The 18,611-nt window shown below is 41.5% G+C and overlaps 1 protein-coding gene across 4 annotated transcripts in view; it reads left to right on the top strand.

The window, feature by feature from the left end:
- The window catches only part of llgl2 (LLGL scribble cell polarity complex component 2), a 45,585-nt gene that overhangs the window by 15,855 nt on the left and 11,119 nt on the right, over positions 1-18,611 (top strand). For 3 of the 4 annotated variants that reach the window (XM_034193383.1, XM_034193385.1, XM_034193382.1), the window contains exons 3-20: positions 625-722; positions 2,882-2,963; positions 3,081-3,196; positions 3,374-3,532; positions 6,178-6,340; positions 6,420-6,552; positions 6,629-6,683; positions 6,976-7,130; positions 8,970-9,181; positions 10,537-10,604; positions 10,676-10,829; positions 10,951-11,055; positions 11,243-11,338; positions 13,282-13,478; positions 14,340-14,487; positions 15,292-15,439; positions 17,894-18,010; positions 18,138-18,304. In XM_034193383.1, coding sequence (XP_034049274.1) covers positions 625-722; positions 2,882-2,963; positions 3,081-3,196; positions 3,374-3,532; positions 6,178-6,340; positions 6,420-6,552; positions 6,629-6,683; positions 6,976-7,130; positions 8,970-9,181; positions 10,537-10,604; positions 10,676-10,829; positions 10,951-11,055; positions 11,243-11,338; positions 13,282-13,478; positions 14,340-14,487; positions 15,292-15,439; positions 17,894-18,010; positions 18,138-18,304 — 2,373 coding nt within the window. Of the gene's footprint in view, positions 1-624; positions 723-2,881; positions 2,964-3,080; positions 3,197-3,373; positions 3,533-6,177; positions 6,341-6,419; positions 6,553-6,628; positions 6,684-6,975; positions 7,131-8,969; positions 9,182-10,536; positions 10,605-10,675; positions 10,830-10,950; positions 11,056-11,242; positions 11,339-13,281; positions 13,479-14,339; positions 14,488-15,291; positions 15,440-17,893; positions 18,011-18,131; positions 18,305-18,611 lie in introns of all 4 variants that reach the window. The other variant, XM_034193384.1, reaches the window with a different exon arrangement.

Genomic DNA, 18,611 nt, shown 5'->3' with positions numbered 1-18,611 from the left:
AAGGACCGTTACTTTATTGACAGCCCTCGTACATAGGCTTTAGGATTTTGGCCACAGGGGTATTGGACACAACTCAGATTAAATTGGTGAGACCAGATTTAACATAGCTCTGTTGTAATTTAAGGATAATTAGATTTGACGTAACATTAATATAAGGATATTGAACCTGAACCCCAATGAGACCCATGTCCGTATTTAACCCCTCTGGATTGTAAAACAATTATCAGAATAGGAGACAGTTATTTACTGATTAATTAAAGAGATACTTGTTTGTCTTTGGGAGTTGTTGTATTGGTAACCCAGAAATTGTCACACGTGGGCGAAAGTGACATGGATGTGAGAGATGCGAGAAGCAGCACTGGGACCGTCATAGTCGTCCAGACACAAGAACTATAAACTGATCGTGGGACAGCAGTGATGGGGCAGGCGTGAGGCGCACGGGGGGTCCAAGCGACTACGCGAGTGATGTGGACTTGAGAGGCCCGAGAGACTGTGGACGTGAGACAGACATTTCTTGTCAAGGTGTAATCCATGTTCTCTACCTCATCCTGTCCTGTCATCGTCTCTACAGTCATGGTTCTGTCTCACCCACCCCTCCCCCATCTCTCTATGGTTTCCTTTCAGACGGTAGAGCACGGGTTCCCCCACCAGCCCAGCGCTCTGGGATATAGTCCGTCTCTGCACCTGCTTGCCATAGGTACTCGCTCCGGGGCCATCAAACTGTATCCTGAAAACGTTCACAGAGAGGTGTTGGAGTGTCATGTTTGAACTTGAGGGAGGCTAACAAACGCCTCTGATGTTGATAAATCCTCGTCTGTGCTTCAGATGTGTGCTGGTTTCAGGTATGTCGTTCCCACGCTGGTTGTTCAGCACCAACCGGTGTCATCAGACAGTAGTGTCTGTGTCGCTGTTCCCACAATCCTGCTCATTGATGGTGACGCGGAGCCAGTCAGTTCACTCTCCCCATTCAGACACACAAACCGGGTTTGATACCTCCCCATGAAGATGATTCATTAGTACAGTGGAGGAGATTGTTCTGGATTACAGCTAAAACGTGAAGATCCAGATGAATGAAAGTGTGAGTGAAATGAAAAGCAGCTTCTTTTTAGTTGATCAGAATAAAACTTTGTGGAATACTGAAGGGAGGAGTCCATTACCCTGAGAATTAATTGTTTGTGCGATGGCTGCGGATTCTGGATTTATTTATTTATTGTATCTTCTGCCATTGAGGTTACAGTCAAATCCACATGTAAGAAGTAATGCTTTTGCTTCTGTTCACTACCACAATGGAGTTTATAAAAGAATCCAGATGTTCTTGTAGTTAATACTTTCAGGTTTAACCGCTTAAAAACTGCAGCTATTTTTATAAATAGTCCATCTGTTTTCAGGTCCTGCAGGTAATTGGACAAACTACCATAATTATAAATATAAGGATTAAATAATAATTTTACAACCAGGTTCCTTTAGACTAGCCTGTGGAGGATTTTGAGTTGGAAGCCAAACAGGGTCAGAAACTGAATTCCTTCTCCCCCTTCCCCTCCCTGTTGTTAGATTGGTTCCCTCTCTGTTATCTGTGTTATCAAGCTTGGGACCATTAATGCCAACAAAATATGAAAAAAAATTCCCGAGACCACTTAATTTTAATTTGAATGTAATTTCAGTTGGTAAAGTACTCATGGGCATGAAGATGCTAAGTGCAGTGGGTAAACACAGCATTAATAAAGTTGTGATCACTTTATGTATGGTAGAATTTACTGGTAAACTGGCCCAGTTCATTGGCTGCTGGAATGTTGACCCCGGTTACCTTAACCTGTTTTGGAATGATTGACATTTCTCTGACCTTCCCAGAGCAAGTCTGGAATCAATGTGCATATGTGCAAAGCTTTGACCACTTGGGGTAAAAATTGAATTCCTTGAGCCCAATAAGCTATACATTAGTCAAAATGAACCGTGCAATTCTGGGGTCCACCTTCATGTACACACCAAGTTTAAGAGAAATCTGACAAAGGGCCTGGGTGCAGTAGGCCAACAAAGAAACACAAGGTTGTCCCTAATGATTGAACTCTTACAAATTTGACTTCACCTGAGAAATTCTGGAACCAATTGACGTGTGTGTGTGTGTGTGTGTGTCAAGATTAGTGTAAATTGGAGTGAAAATCACCTTTTGGACTGTAGGTCCTGACACTGTTGTTGCAGTACTTGAGTCTGGTCTTGGTCTCAACTTGTTTGGTCTAGACAATCAAGACTTAGTCCAAAACAAGGCTTAGTCTTTGAGAAGGTAAAACAGTTAAAATAAGTATTACAACACTACCTGAGACCCATTGGTACCGGTGCTTGTTTCTGGTTTCCCTTTCATGAAGCAGATGAGAACCTGAGTCCCGCTTGATGGGACTCAAATCTGATGCATGTCACTTCCCCAGCTAAGGTTGGAACCCATTTACATCTGGGTGGACTGGGATGATATAGGCGACGTTTCCTGTCCAAGGATGCAGACAGAAGGTGTGATCAAGCATGAAACCCAGGTCTACATATTGCTTTATGACTCCAGTGGCATTTATCTAAATCAGTGGTGTCCAAAGTATTCCAGAAAGGGCCAAGAGGGTGCAGGTTTTCTTTGCAGCCACTGACTCCAGCAGGTGATTTCACTTAACAACACTTTGAGCAGATGGGCTGAGTTCATAAGTGAAGTATTGAATACTTTGGACACCACTTATCTAAGTTAAGCCTTTTTAGGGCAGGTGTGTAACCAACTTTCTTCAAAAAAAAAAGGGGGGGGGGGGGGTTTGGCTGATGCTTGGCCCTGGGCCCTCTGATGAGCAAATATGGTATTTAGTATATCAGGGTGTCTCATCAATCCAGCATGTCCTTGACCAGTGTTCAGGTATGGAGCTCCAGGTGTGGAGTTCATGGGTCTACATGAAGAGAATGCTGCTGTTACACAGGTGCACTTCCTGCCCCACCAGGTACAGTGAAGCCACAACCTTCTGCTTACAAAATTTCAAAGGTTTGAAGAAGCATCATGTGTTTATCTGAGAGATGTGGCTAATTCAAACATGTCCACTGTGTTTTGATCTGTTTAGGTTGAACTGGTGACTTTGCTGGATGACAACAGCCTCCACATGTGGACTTTAAAAGCCCACAAGGGACTTTCTGAACTGCTGGAAATAGGCCGCTTCACTCTGACTGGACCACCCGGGTAAAACACACTCCTCCTTCACAGGAGCATTTTAGGAACTTTTTTTGGGCTGCTAATTTAAGAATTTAGTTCCTCAACTGCCTTGGTGCTGATGGGTTGAGATGAGTCAACTGCTCAATTGGTTCATACTTATCGTAGAGGGCGTCTCACAGTTCTCCACTGACTTACTACTCTTAGCGCCCCCCCGAGTGTGACCAGAGTAACGGCAGTGCTCGCCCACTCGTCAGGAGAGCTGTTGCTGTTGGGGACAGAAGGAGGACATGTCTTTGTGGTGGAAGTACCCGGGTTCACAGAACTGGAAGAGAGGAACATCAGTCTTGATCAGGTCACCAGCAGGTGGGTGTTTTCAGCATATTGTGCTCTCATTTCTTTTGGTCTGAATCTGTACCTGCAAGGTCTTGAAATGCACAAACACTTATGTTTTTTCCTCCTCCTTTTTTTTTTGGTATGGCTACTGACTGTTGAAACTGTTTGAAAAAGGCATCTGTAGTAGTGGTGGCCGTTCCTCTGGTGTCAGTCATCACCAGTGTGATGGTGCACCATGGTATGAATTGGAATCCAGGAAACACTGTGATGAATCTTTTCTTTTTTTTTTCCTCGGGGGAAAAAAAAATTAAAATTTTTTTTTATTTTGCCAATCCAAAATAACACCAAATATCCATTACCGTATTTTCCTTAGTATGTCACCTTTTCTTTTTAACTAGTTTGGGAGGCAGTGTTGCCACAGTTACTTTGAAAAAGTAATCCAATTACTGATTACTCCTTGAAAAAGTGACTTAGTTACTTTACTGATTACTCAATTGTAAAAGTAACTAAGTTAGGTTTCTAGTTACTTTTTTAGTTACTTTCCCCAGCTGCTGACAACAACCCTCTGCCACCTCAACATGACAATACCTGTTTTGCCCAAACTCACTTTATAGTCACCCTTTCTTGACTTCAATGAAAATAAATACTTGTTTTATAAAAAGTAAAATAAAGACCTCTTTCTTGACCTCATATATAACTGTTGACAGCACTGTAAAGGTAAAACCTGCAATTAAATTCTTTCTAACATTTTTCTAACATTTAAATTCTCTCTAAACATTTTACTTGTCAAAATTATTATTATAAGTAGTATTAGTAGTTGTAGTAAAAAAAAAAAAGGCTTCAAAACTGGACCTTTTAATCTAGGGGTGTTGTGGGGGAGGGGGGGCACATCCTTGCCCCATTCCTTCTGGATTCGCCCCTGCTTTGGCATTTGATCACAAAGAATGGATAACATTTATTTATGCAGAAAACATGACCAGATTTACAGGTAAGAAAGTTTTATTGCGTTTTTACATCATGTGGTCCTCAGAAAGAGAGTTTAGGTGCATTTGAGTGGAAAATAGTGTCGCGGAGGATTAGCTGATTTTAGCAGCAGATGCGGAGTGGCTCAGCTCAGAATTCTAAATAAAGGAGAAAAAAACCTAAAAATGTTTTTCGTAAAGCTTAGTGCAGGTGTGCTGTTGTCACCGCTTTAAGAGGTGAAGGCGAGTCGAGCTGCTGTAGAAAATCGCAGATGAAAAGCTCATAGCTCGCTTAAAGTGGGCAGTGCAGTCGAACCCCAACCTCCTGCCCACGGACCAAGTTTAATGCTGCTATCGACCCACAATGTAAAAATAATAGTAACGCACAGTGACTTGGAGAAGTAACTTTAATCTGATTACTGATCTGGAAAGATTAACACGTTAGATTACTCGTTACTAAAAAAAGTGGTTAGATTACAGTAATGCATTACTGGCATCACTGTTCGGAGGTCCTGCTACTTATACTCCAGTGTGACTTAGATGCTGAAAAATCATGTGTTAATAATAACTATTATAAGGCTTTTCCATAAATCTAAATGCTATGAATGCAAACTACAATAATAAAAAACACTTGAACATTGCACAAAAATACCAAATTAAAGAGCTGATAGTGCAGAAAAACGGTGCGATTTATAATACTCCAGAAAATACAGTCAGTTTGGAAATGAGTCATTTCAGCACAGCTCTGATCCGCACTGAGATCGAGGTGATCTGTCTGATCATCACTGTCGCCCCTGGGTTCTGCTGAGTACCGCACACAAGTCAAAACACTTTCTAAATACTTCTCTTATAGACGTAGCTGGCTATAAAGTCAGGTTCACCTGAAGATGTAACTCGACAGTCATCGAATTGTTGCTAAAATTTTACGCTGTATGCGCGCGCAAGCATTAATATTCCCAAAGATTTTTTTTTTAATTAAAAGCTATAAAAATCTTTGATTCACGAAGTTTTTCTTCCAGAATTTAACTTTGAAGGACCAGGTTTGAAAATTAAAATATCATCCAGGTTATTAAAGGGTCACCCCTTTGAGTCTGCTCTGTTTGGGGTTTCTTCCTCGGAGGGAGTTTTTACTTGCCACTGTTGCTCTGGGGGTTGGTAGGATTGGACCTTGCTTGTCTGAAGTGCCTTGATGCAACTCTGTTGTGATTTGGCGCTATATAAATAGAAATTGTTATATAGTGTAAACCCACTCCTATTGTGAGATCATGTTGTCCCCATCCAAAAAGTGAAAAATATCATAATACAAATTTTAAGTTATATTGCCGAACCCCACTCTGTAAAAAGAATAAAAAAATAAGAATAAAATAAATCTGTTTATGCAGAAATGTTTCTTTTGAAATGAAGTATTGTAGTACTAATGTAACCAGGCCATATTTAATTTCCCAGCTAGAGCTGACTATTGCTTATGGAAAATTAAAATTAATTTGTTTATAATCACTCTGAGGAATCAAGAGTGCAGCTGTTCAGCCTCCCCCCTTTTTTACACATTTGTGTAAACAAAAGAACCACAGAATAATTATTCCAAACTGTTTAACAGTTGTGTTTTTCCCGCTTGTTTGAGTTCCCACAGCTCGTCATTATAAGAACATGTCCTCATCCTGCCTGTGTGTACAAATATAAAGAGTTATTATAAAAATTGTCCCCGTTCTCCAGTGTGCTGGACGACTACATTGGCCGCCGGAATCTGGAACATGTGGAGGCCTTACAGGAGAACCCAGTCAATCCAAACCAGGTTGTGATTGGCTATGGACGAGGTCTCATGGTCATCTGGGATCTGGAGAAGCAGTCTGCAGTGGAACACATCCCTGCTACGCAGGTAGACCTTAACACAACACCGATACTAAGAAACACACGCCAGCAAAAGCACAACATTAACTCTGCGTTGTGTCTGACAGCCACTGGAGAGCGTGTGGTGGTTGGAGGACGGAGGCTGTATTCTCAGCTCACACAGTGACGGCAGCTACTGTCGATGGACAGTGGGAGGCAACAATGTAAATGACGAGGACGAGAAGTCTGACATTCCTTACGGTGAGGAACACCACCTGACGTACTTTATACTCAACATACTTTTAATAAAGACTGATAATAAACTCTTTTGTTGCAGGACATTTTCCATGCAAAGCCATTTCTAAAATCATTCAGCTGCCAACAGCAGACGGGTAAGTCAGTGTCGAGAACTGTTAACTAATAAGTTTCCCAGTTAAGTGTTTGTACCTCACTATGACGTTAGCGGAAATTGAATGTGTACCTGTTGATTTGACCAGAGTTCACCCCCGTCTCGCTTTTCGCTTTGTGTTTCACACGCAGCAGTCGGATTAATTTGTGACATCATTTATTTGCCCTCGCTCAGAGAACGTGGTTGTAATGTTTGACTTCATTTCCCAGGTGTTACACATTAATCTGTGTTCAAACAGAAGAGAACTTGACCTTACCTATTGTTTGTGCACTCAGGCCTCCATTCCTCTTGTTCAGCGGCGGGATGCCTCGGGCCAGTTACGGCGACCGCCACTGCATCACTGTCATCCACAATAAAACACACGTGGCTCTGGATTTCACCTCCAGAATTATTGACTTCTTTGTCATCAAAGACGGACCGCGACACACAGGCAAGAAAACGCATGCTAACCGACACATGCAACCGCAGACGAATCACGTTTGTGGAAACGAGCCCAATAATGTGGTCAGAATTCTCGTATTATCACAATAAGTAGGTGAGCATAAGTAATTCAACCTGTGGAAGAAATGAGAGATAATAAATCAGAGGAAATGTTTTGTAGTTCGACGATCATCTGTCCAGAATCTGCTCCAATACTGACCTGTTAGAATTTTGCTTTCAGGCTAATGTCACTGCTGCATGTTCAGAGTAAGTCTGTTTTTTACACTACATTGGTTTCATTAAGCTGTCCAGACAAGAGAGTTCCTCACAGATCCATAGTTGTCTGAATTTGTGCTTGAGAGGTCTCATACCACAGATATGGAAATACGATTCATCAACCTGTTTTTTTTTTTTTCCTCCCCCTTTTGGATGGCATTGCTAGATTGCTGCGATGTCATGAGAGCCAAATGGCTAACATCTAAATTGTTGACTATTACGTCAAATCTGTAGCTGTAATTTTGGCAGGACACCTGTCTCCACAGGGATTTCTCAAGCATGGATCTCCTCTGATGTCCTGCTCTGCATCTGCACAAAATTTCAGTTGTCATGTGATATACGTTCCTGTGTGGCAGAGATCTTGAAGCGTGAATAGTGGATATGATTAAAATGTCACAGAATTCACCACCTGGTAAAGAAATTATTCAAAATCCAGATCTCAGTCTAAACCACAAAAGTTCTTCTGTTGATACTTCTGATCACTCCTCTACATTTTCTGGATATCAGCTGAAGGAGAAGAAATCCAGAATCTACATCTTGATTATGAAGAGCTGACAACATTTAGTTGCCCATCCGGTGGGTAGGGGGTGGTTGGTTGTAATCACATAACCACCTCTGTGAAGATGAGGTTTAATTGTGACATTGTGATTGTGTGCTGTGTTCAGTGAGAAGGCCAGAGAGATTTTTCTGTACACCTTACAAATACTCGGGGAGCCTGGGCTGGTGCCATTTAGTTGCCGCATCTATCATACAAAAACGTGACCAGTTGATCGTGACCCTCCAGGCAGATCACCGGTTTATTCCACCTTCCCAAAAGCAGCCATCTATCTGCTGCATCCTGGTGACATGTGGATGTGTTCTTGGCATTTTCTAGTTATTGGGTTACTCAGTACTGAGGCATTCGCGTGGCAGGTCATGTTCACGAAACTGAGCCATGTTGACTGTAGTGTTGTAACTGATGTTTCCTCACATGGTAAGTAGAATACAAAGATCCACTGCATGGACCTGGTATATCTGGTTGTCATCTTCTCAGTGGAGATTTTCATGACCACTGTTGCCTATATGCTTGCTCAGGGGGAGGTTAGACCTTAGCCCTTGTGAAGTGCCTTGGGGTGACATATTGTTATTTGGCGCTATATAAATAAATGGAATTGAGTTGGTCACTGGTTAGAATCCAGGTCTCATAAACAGTGCAGCTATAAGCACCTGGTCAGTCCTCCTTCTGCAAAGATGCTGGTATTGCCAAACACCATTGCCATGAATGTCACTGCTGAGATAAGTGACCACCAGGAAGTCATTGAAGGCCCTGGTCTTCACCTCGATCCAGGACAATCTCAAACCTAGACATCCCACGTCTTGCTCAGCTTCTCAAGTGCTACAGTCAGGGCATCCATTGGTTCTGCAGAGATCACGACATCATCCACAAAGAGCAGCCTGGTCACCTGATCACACCTGCAGTTACTTTGATTGAGCTCAGTTCATTCAGTGAGTTTTCAAGAGTCTTCATGGAAAAGTGGAGCTGCGACCAGTTGACACAGTTTCTGACCTATAAACCTTTTTTCCTCATCTGCAGGAGATCCCAGTGCACTGGTGGTGCTGGTGGAGGAGGAGCTGGTTGTGATCGACCTGCAGACAGACGGCTGGCCGCCCATCCAGACGCCTTACCTGGTTCCGCTCCATAGCTCAGCCATCACCTGCTCCCACCACGTTTCGGCCATCCCCCTCAAACTTTGGGAGAGGGTTGCCTCTGCAGGAGAGCTGCAGAATATGCACTACTCAAAAAAGGTAAAGCCGCTAGTTTTGAAGTGAGAAGCGTGAGGATTTCCCACACGTCTACAGATGTCTGGGTTTGCTGGAGACTGCTGTTCCACTGCAGTTATGGCAGTTCATATGGGGACATGCATAGCGTTTTCCGTGCAATTTTATTGGTCAGCATGGATTATTAGGGTCAGTAAGCATAACTGTGGAAATTGTCTACCATGTTAAAAATAACAAGTGTCAGTGCACTCATCAAGGGTTTATTTTTTGGATTATTTCCTCACACTGTGCAGTTGAAAAAAATGACAACTTGCTGTAAAAAATATATATATTTTTTTACCACTATTTGTACATCTTGTGAGTCATTTTAGCATTTACACTCTTGTGTAAATACACTTTTAGTCTGAAGTACCAGGTGAAATGTTGACAGCACTGTGTGAACTGTTTTGGGAGACATACTGCTGGAAAACATTTTGCTGGTAGTTGAGGTTCTCCTCAAAAATCTTCACGACAAGGTGTAAATTTTCATGAATGGGGTTCTATTTTGGTGAAGTTTTTTTTTTTTTTTCTCACTACTTTATTGTCATACAAAAATCCTACAAAGTGAAATGATAACTTATAGCTTCAGCTGTGTAAAAACTGTTACTTGCTCTGACTTATAGTTTCAAACAGTGCTTTCCAAACTGGGCGTTTGACTGTCCAAGATTATTTAGACACCACTTTTTGATCTTATTTACAGTAAACACCAATTCTAACAGAAAGAACTCCTCTTCAACAAAGAAAGTACCACATCCAGAACTGGGGAAGGAAAACTGGACATTTTTTCCCCTAAAATCTATTTTTGATTGTGACATGTGAAGTGAAAACAGAAATTAAGCAGACGCGAATGTGTTCAGGTTCAGGAAACTGTCACCATTTCATCTGTCAAAATCGAGACTCGCACAAGACGAGTGGCAACAACATTTCCAGGAATATTCAGAGCGATCTGAAATAGATCTGTACTTATGAGTGTGCATGCCTCAATCAAAGTCGAGTTCAGGTGTCGACTACAGATGAGGGATTTTCGCAGATAGATGGTCGTGTGCACGGGCGTCCGTGGTTCATGTGTTCATTCATGCACAAAGCCTGTGTTGCAGCACCAGAACTTTGTGGTCAAAGACTTTCTGAAACTGTCTGAAACCCCTGCAGACAGGAAATAAACCCAGATCTTTCTGTACTCTGTGGAGCAACTTATTTGAGCTATCATTGATGATGGCACACTTAGTGTTCAGTAATCGTGTGTGTCTTGGTTTTTGTTTGTATTTTATCGGCCACCCCAGTAAGTCTGTTAGCTGCTGTTTGCATGATTTTTATAAGTTTTGATTTGCTGTCTGTCCCTGCAGCCGTGGCCAATTACAGGAGGTCAGAACCTGGCCCCAGACCCTCCACAGAGAGATCTGCTTCTCACTGGGTCAGTTCAGCCAAACGTCTGAAGATTCTTTCACATTATGTCGTTTTAATTTTTGTATGTTTTGCTCGTAGTCACGAGGATGGCATGGTGCGTTTCTGGGACGCATCAGGAGTGTGTTTGTATCCACTGTACAAGTTGAGCACATCCAGAGTTTTCCACACGGACGCCGACCCGAACGACAACATGAACCATGGTATAGAGGGGGAGTGGCCTCCTTTCAGAAAGGTAAGTTCATCACTTCTGTTCTCACATGACTGGATCAGCAAATTAAACTCACCTGAACTCCAAGTGGAAAAGCTGCTAATCAGTATTTTTCGTTTTTGGGTCGATATTTTTGTTCCTGCAGGTTGGATGTTTTGACCCGTACAGCGACGACCCGAGACTCGGCATTCAGAAGATCCACCTTTGTAAATACAGTGGTTATCTGACTGTGGCAGGCACCGCTGGGCAGGTGCGGAAACAATACAACACCCCGCCCCCCCTTTTTTCCCCTGCTATAGTTGAGAATGTGCCCCCCCCCCCGACATTTTGTCTTGGACCTGCGTCAGGGAGGTCGTAACCCTGCTGTGACTGGGCCCTAAGACGGTGTGTTTCCTGGTTTTTGGTGGGTCTGATGGGTCGGTGTGTCTTATTTTCAGATCTTGGTTCTGGAGCTGAATGATGAAGCTGCAGAACAGACTGTTGAGGCCAAAGTTGCTGACTTACTTCAGGGCCAGGAGGGATTCCGCTGGAAGGTGAGTGACTGATTCTTTCATAAAGACGGTAGCAGACTTAACTGATATTTACTTCTGACTCTCATCACATAATGTTGCTCAGCAACAACTGACAGTATGAGTTAAGTAGAATGGGGAAAAATGCATTTTATTTTTGTGTGTGTGAGAAAGAGAGAATGAAAATATTCAGCAGGTAAAATAACTATTGAACATGTCACTGTTTTTCTCAGTAAATATATTTCTAAAGGTGCTACCGACATGAAATTTTCACCAGATCTCTGTAACAGCCTACGTAATCCACACATACAAAGAAACCAAAACAAGTACAGAAATTAAGTTATGTGTAATAAAATGGAATGACAAGGAAAAGATATTGAACACGCTTACTAAAATTTATTTAATACTTTGTATACCGGCCATTGTTGGTAATGAAGCCTCCTGTATGGAGAAATTACTCACATGCATTGGTCAAGTGCGATTTTTGGCCCAGTCTTCATATCTTGAAGGTTCCTTGGAACTCGTTTATGAACTCTGATCTTTTGTTCTTTCCATAATTTTTTTTTTTTTCCCCTATTGGATTCAAGTCAGGTGATTGACTGAACCATTCCAAAGGTTTTATTTTCATTCTCCGAAACCAATGGAGAGTTTTCTCTGCTGTGTGTTTGGGATTGTGGTCTTACTGAAATGTCCACCCTCATTTCATCTTCCACATCTTGTTAGATGGCACCAGATCTTATCAAGAATGTCTCAGTATATTTATCCATTCGTCCTTCTTTCAATTACATGGAGTTTGCCAGTGCTGGATTCTGAAAAAACAGCCCTGCACCACGATGTTCCACCTCCAAACTTCACTGTTATGGTGTTTTTGGGGCCATTTGACCTGCAAACATGGTATGTTTTACAGCATCCAAAAAGGTCAGTTTTGGTCTCATCTGACCAGACTATCTTCTCCCAGAATTTCACAGGATTGTTAAATTGTTGTGCAGCTTCAACATGCTTTTTCTTCATCAATGGAGTCTTGCATGGTGAGCGTGCATTACTTAGTTTTCTTTAAAACAATTGCTCTGTTGCTCTCGACAAGTGGTCCTTGGCTCTTGGACAACTCTTCTGATAATTCTTCTTATGCCTCTGTCAAACATCTTGCAAGGAGCACCTGGTCATGGCTGGTTTATGGTGAAATGATGTTCTTTCCACTTTCAGATTAAGGCCCCAACAGTACTCACTGGAACATTCAGACATTTAGAAATCCTTCTGTAATCAATGCCATCAGTATGTTTTGCAACAGAAGAGAGAGCTCTTTGCAACCTTATTCTTGCAAGACATACTGATGGACCTATATGTCTCCAGGGCCCTGAGGTGAGCAGGGAAGATTGAGGCTGATCCCTCCCACCCAGAACACAAACCTTTTGTCACCATTCCCTCTGACAGGAGGCTGAGGTCCATCAGAACCAAAACCTCACCACACAAAAAACAGCTTCTTTCCATCCACAGCTGGCCTCATAAATAATGCCAGAGACCCCCACTTATTCTGCCTCCCTCTCCCACTACCATAAAACACGGGCTTGGTCACACGTGAACTGTACTGTACATCTGAACTCCAATCAGCTGTTTTTGCACACTGTCCCATTCCATTACAGTTTAAGAGCAAATATAGTTTTGTTCTTGCAGATACTGTTCTATTTTACTTCTTATAGAAGTGTTTTTCTTGTTTGTTTTTATGCACCAACAACACCGGAGCAAATTCCTTGTATGTGCGAACTTACTTGGCAATAAATTTGATTCTGGTGAAAATTTCATGTCAATAGCAACCTCAGAAATATATTTACTAAGAAAAATGGTGACGTATTAAATACTTATTTCACCCACTGAAAGTACAAAACAATGCTCTCGTATTTTAGATGCAGTAACTTGACATGTCAATTAGAGTAAAAGACTAAATCTTGTTGTTTTTGCTTCTGGATCAGGGCCACAATCGTCTGGATGTGCGAGAGGAGCCGGTGTTGTTTCCTGCAGGATTCCAGCCCTTTGCTGTGGTTCAGTGTCAGCCTCCAGCTGTGGTGACCGCCCTCAGCTTGCACTCTGAGTGGAAGCTGGTCGCGTTCGGCACCAGCCATGGCTTTGGGTTGTACGACTGCCAACAGAAAAACACCGTCCTCGTCAAGTAAGGAGACTTTTAAAGCACAGCTGGACTACTATAAATCTGTTTTTCACATATAGTTGATGCGTCAATAAACACTAAGAGTCAGTGAAGGGATGCAAATCTTTTGTCCAGTATTAAACCTTAATGACCTTTTAGGGGTTTGGTAATATTGCGGTTAAAGTTAAGTATGTGCTTGTTAACATGGAGATAAAACTGTGCATTAAAAGAGCAAACACTGTTTAGCTAATTAACATTAATGGGCTAATTGACATTTATAACATTATTATGAAGAACCTGGGAGTGAATTGCTTCTTGTTGCCACTGAATGGATGTAAATATTTGGTCAGAGCTAAAAGTGTGTAGGCTAACTTCACTAAATATAATTGTTTTACAACTGTTATACATTTTTATATTACAGTTAGCCTTACTAGAGCTTAACTGTTCTCTTGTTGCTGTTCCACACAGTCCAAACAAATGTGCTGAGTAGTGTGAAGGTTATTCCCTCTCTTTATTCAAGAGTATGGTCTTTCAGTTTTAGAGCATGATTGATTAATTTCACTTGTCCTTTATGGCCCAACACATCATCATCTTGTTTTATGGTGGTGGTATCCAGGTTGATGTTGCATTTCTCATGATGTTGTATGATTGAACCCACTTACTTTTAAGATGCTATAATGCTCAACTGATTGAGCTGAGATGGAATGATTTTTTTTTTTTTTGTAGAATACCTGATTATGAAAATAACTAATATTTGCAGCCTTAAACTGCTTATTCATGTTTTTTTTTTCTTTCTCGAAATGGGGGAGGGGTAATCCTATAACCTTCTGGTCACAAGCTATCTTCAGTGTGCTTTTTTTATATTGGGTTGTTGCTTCCCTGTAGGTGCACGCTGAACCCCAGTGACCAGTTGGCCATGGAGGGTCCTCTGTCTAGGGTGAAGAGCATTAAGAAATCCCTTCGTCAGTCCTTCAGAAGAATTCGACGAAGCAGAGTCTCTCTAAGGAAACATCATGTCAACAATGCTGCCAAGGTAGCTGGGAAATGTTCTGACTGCAGTTCCTGTTTGTTGAAACTAAACAGATGTGACCTCAACCTGAGTAACCAAATTATATTTGTGTCCGTTATGGTGAAGCTTCCTTCAATTAGTCATTTACTGAAATGATCCTGCTCTGAAAAACTTAACACACACTAAAATAGTGTTTCTGTTCCTAGATTTTGGAAAAGCCTTGATATGGACTGTGTAGAATGACGGGATAAATGGGTTCATCCTCTTCAGTTTAACACCATAAGTCAAAAACAATAAATACTCTCATCTTGTAACTTGCCACATTAAAAGTTCATGAAGGCAAACTGACTGGATGCTACTTAACTGGATCAAACCAAAACATACCCTTGCGTATCATAGACTGGTCTTCAACGTGCTAAACTTGCACGCTCTTTCATTTCTAGAGGACACTGCTACTTGTTTATTCGTGATTGAAGAAGTGTGCAGTGATTTAATAATGTTTTTGTATCAGTCTCCTGACTTGTCTTCTAAAGCTAAACCTGGCTGTAAAACTGATGGTTTAGATGTTAAAACTTATACATACTTGTGCTGACTTTTGTACTTTTGGCTTTTTATCTTGGGTTCTGTACTTTAAATAATTTTTTTTTGATTGTTCGTGAGTAAACAGTCGGTATAGACATGATGGAATTAAGAATCTGAAAGAGCTTTGAATCCTTTAGTGTTCATGTGATGTCACCTCATTTCTGGCATCAACAGTCTGTGTATTTTGAAGTAGTCACCTTTTATTCTGTATTTTTTATGAATTTTTTATTTTTTTTTTATTTGTAGCTCCAAGAGGCAAACGCCCGCCTGGAGGCTGAACTTGCAGAAATGGAGCTGGCCCCTGTCCAGAGGAAGATTGAGGCTCGTTCCTCAGACGACTCATTCACTGGCCTCGTGCGGACACTCTACTTCGCTGACACCTTCCTGTTGGACAGTGAGTTACAGCTTCTGAGCATAGGCCTGAAAAATGAAACCATCAGGAAAGCAATGTGGATGAATGTTTACAGAACAAAAGTCATTGAAATTTCACTCTGTCTTAATCTATACAGTAGTGTTCAGAATAATAGTAGTGCTATGTGACTAAAAAGATTAATCCAGGTTTTGAGTATATTTCTTATTGTTACATGGGAAACAAGGTACCAGTAGATTCAGTAGATTCTCACAAATCCAACAAGACCAAGCATTCATGATATGCACACTCTTAAGGCTATGAAATTGGGCTATTAGTAAAAAAGTCGAAAAGGGGGTGTTCACAATAATAGTAGCATCTGCTATTGACGCTACAAAATCAAAACTATTATGTTCAAACTGCCTTTTTAGCAATCCTGTGAGTCACTAAACTAGTATTTAGTTGTATAACCACAGTTTTTCATGATTTCTTCACATCTGCGAGGGATTAATTTTGTTGGTTTGGAACCAAGATTTTGCTCATTTACTAGTGTGCTTGGGGTCATTGTCTTGTTGAAACACCCATTTCAAGGGCATGTCCTCTTCAGCATAAGGCAACATGACCTCTTCAAGTATTTTGACATATCCAAACTGATCCATGATACCTGGTATGCGATATATAGGCCCAACACCATAGTAGGAGAAACATGCCCATATCATGATGCTTGCACCACCATGCTTCACTGTCTTCACTGTGAACTGTGGTTTGAATTCAGAGTTTGGGGGTTGTCTCACAAACAGTCTGCAGCCCTTGGACCCAAAAATAACAATTTTGCTCTCATCAGTCCGCAAAATATTCCTCCATTTCTCTTTAGGCCAATTGATGTGTTCTTTGGCAAATTGTAACCTCTTCTGCATGTCTTTTATTTAACAGAGGGACTTTGCGGGGGATTCTTGCAAATAAATTAGCTTCACACAGGCGTCTTCTAACTGTCACAGCACTTACAGGTAACTCCAGACTGTCTTTGATCATCTTGGAGCTGATCAATGGGTGAGCCTTTGGCATTCTGGTTATTCTATCCATTCTGATGGTTGTTTTCCATTTTCTTCCATGCGTCTGTTTTTTTTTTGTTGTTGTTTGTTTGTTTGTTTTTGTCCATTTTAAAGCATTGGAGATCATTGTAGATGAACAGCCTATAATGTTTTGCACCTGCGTATAAGTTTTCCCCTCTCCAACTTTTTAATCAAACTACGCTGTTCTTCTGAATTATGTCTCGAACGTCCCATTTTCCTCAGGCTTTCAAAGAGAAAAGCATGTTCAACAGGTGCTGGCTTCATCCTTAAATAGGGGACACCTGATTCACACCTGTTTGTTCCACAGAATTGACGAACTCACTGACTGAATGCCACATTACTATTGTTGTAAACACCCCCTTTTCTACTTTTTTTTTTTTTTTTTTTTTTTTTAACTAATAGACCAATTTCATAGCCTTAAGAGTGTGCATATCATGAATGCTTGGCCTTGTTGGATTTGTGAGAATCTACTGAATCTACTGGTACCTTGTTTCCCATGTAACAATAAGAAATATACTCAAAACCTGGATTCATCTTTTTAGTCACAAAGCACTACTATTATTCTGAACACTACTGTACATCTGTAGGAGTGACATCACTGTGTGTCTGTTGTGCAGAGTCAAGAATACTAAATTAGAGCATGGCCGATAACTTTAGACATAAGTTTCCCGAACATAACATACACTATCAGTGTTATTACTGATGTGAAAATGTTTCTTTTACTGAATAAACAACGCAGGAAAAAAAACACTTTGACTGCTGGGAAATGAGCCATTACATAGGTAGTCCAGCAATGGGTCCACAGACTGTCTAGTTTACGATGCTGTTTTGGCTGTGGCCCCATCGCCCCTTGGACACATGAGCTACAGTAAACTGAGGCAAAGCAAACAGCTGCCATTCATTTTTAATCAAAGTGATTGTTTTACATTGATGAGATAAGTGGTTGCTGTACCACTAGGTAGGTTTGACAGGGCCAAAATATACGAAAAGTATTTTGTGCAAATGTTGAGTGATGCGCGGCGACTGCCAATCTGAGTGATGGCACTGTGATGTACAGTACTCTGGTTAGTTGTTGGTTATTAGGTTGCTCCGTAGTATTGGTATCATATCAGTCCTTAAAAAAAAATCCATATCAGTCGCACTCTAACAATAATCTCTGTGCTCGTAGTGTGTCGAGGCCTCTGTGTCAAATAACTTGAGCACTTTCAGTGGTTGGCCTGAAACATTTTGTGAGGGTTAATCTCTGACAGGAAGGGTATGGTTGATGGGAATGCCCACAGACATACAGGTCGGGGGAGTATACCATGCTCTGTGTTCCTCTGGTTTAAAATGTACGGTCGAGTGAATGTGATTGGTCTTCAGTTGGTTGATATGTTTGACTTTCATATAAGTTTAACAGCTGGAATCTAATGTGGTTTTGTCGTAGGTTCACATAACACTCCCTCCCTGTGGGCGGGGACTAATGGTGGCGGCGTGTTTGCGTACATGCTCCGGCTTCCTGCTGTGGAGCACAGAGCAGACGAACCCGTCACCGCACATCCGGGTGAGAAGTGTGTTTCCATTTTTCACGTTTGAGTGCCAAAAGCGTACTTCTCCAGTTGAAACCAAATAATTCAAACTTGACATTTTGTATTTGAAGATTTTTTCTGTCTTTTCCTTCTTGAATCCAGCCAAGGAGATCCAGCTGATGCACCGAGCACCGGTTGTGGGTGTCGTGGTGTTAGATGGCCATGGAGTTCCTCTCCCTGATCCTTTGGAGGTGGCACATGACCTCGCTCGATCCCCCGAAATGCACGGCTCACACCACCTCCTCGTCGTATCGGAGGAACAGTTTAAGGTCAGGATCAGAGATGTGACCACAGCAGTTTGTAGATAACCTCTTCAGCCATTTTTTATTTATTTTCTTGGCTGTAATGTTACTGGAACTATTCAGCACTATTATTTGGAGTAACAAACCAATAAACGAGGTTAATATTTCCCATGGGCATGAACATGGGAACGGCAACGTGACATTTGACCCCAATGATCTTGCCCTCTAGCTGATATGTCATGGAAATTCTGGAGTCCACCTAAGTGTGCAGCATGTTTGCTAAATCCTAAATTCCTTGCTTTGCCAAAATTATTTATTTATTTTATTTTTTAAG

This window comes from Thalassophryne amazonica, chromosome 18 (assembly GCF_902500255.1).
Source record: "Thalassophryne amazonica chromosome 18, fThaAma1.1, whole genome shotgun sequence".
Lineage (NCBI taxonomy): Eukaryota > Metazoa > Chordata > Actinopteri > Batrachoidiformes > Batrachoididae > Thalassophryne > Thalassophryne amazonica.
This window is presented reverse-complemented; position numbering and strand designations above follow the sequence as displayed.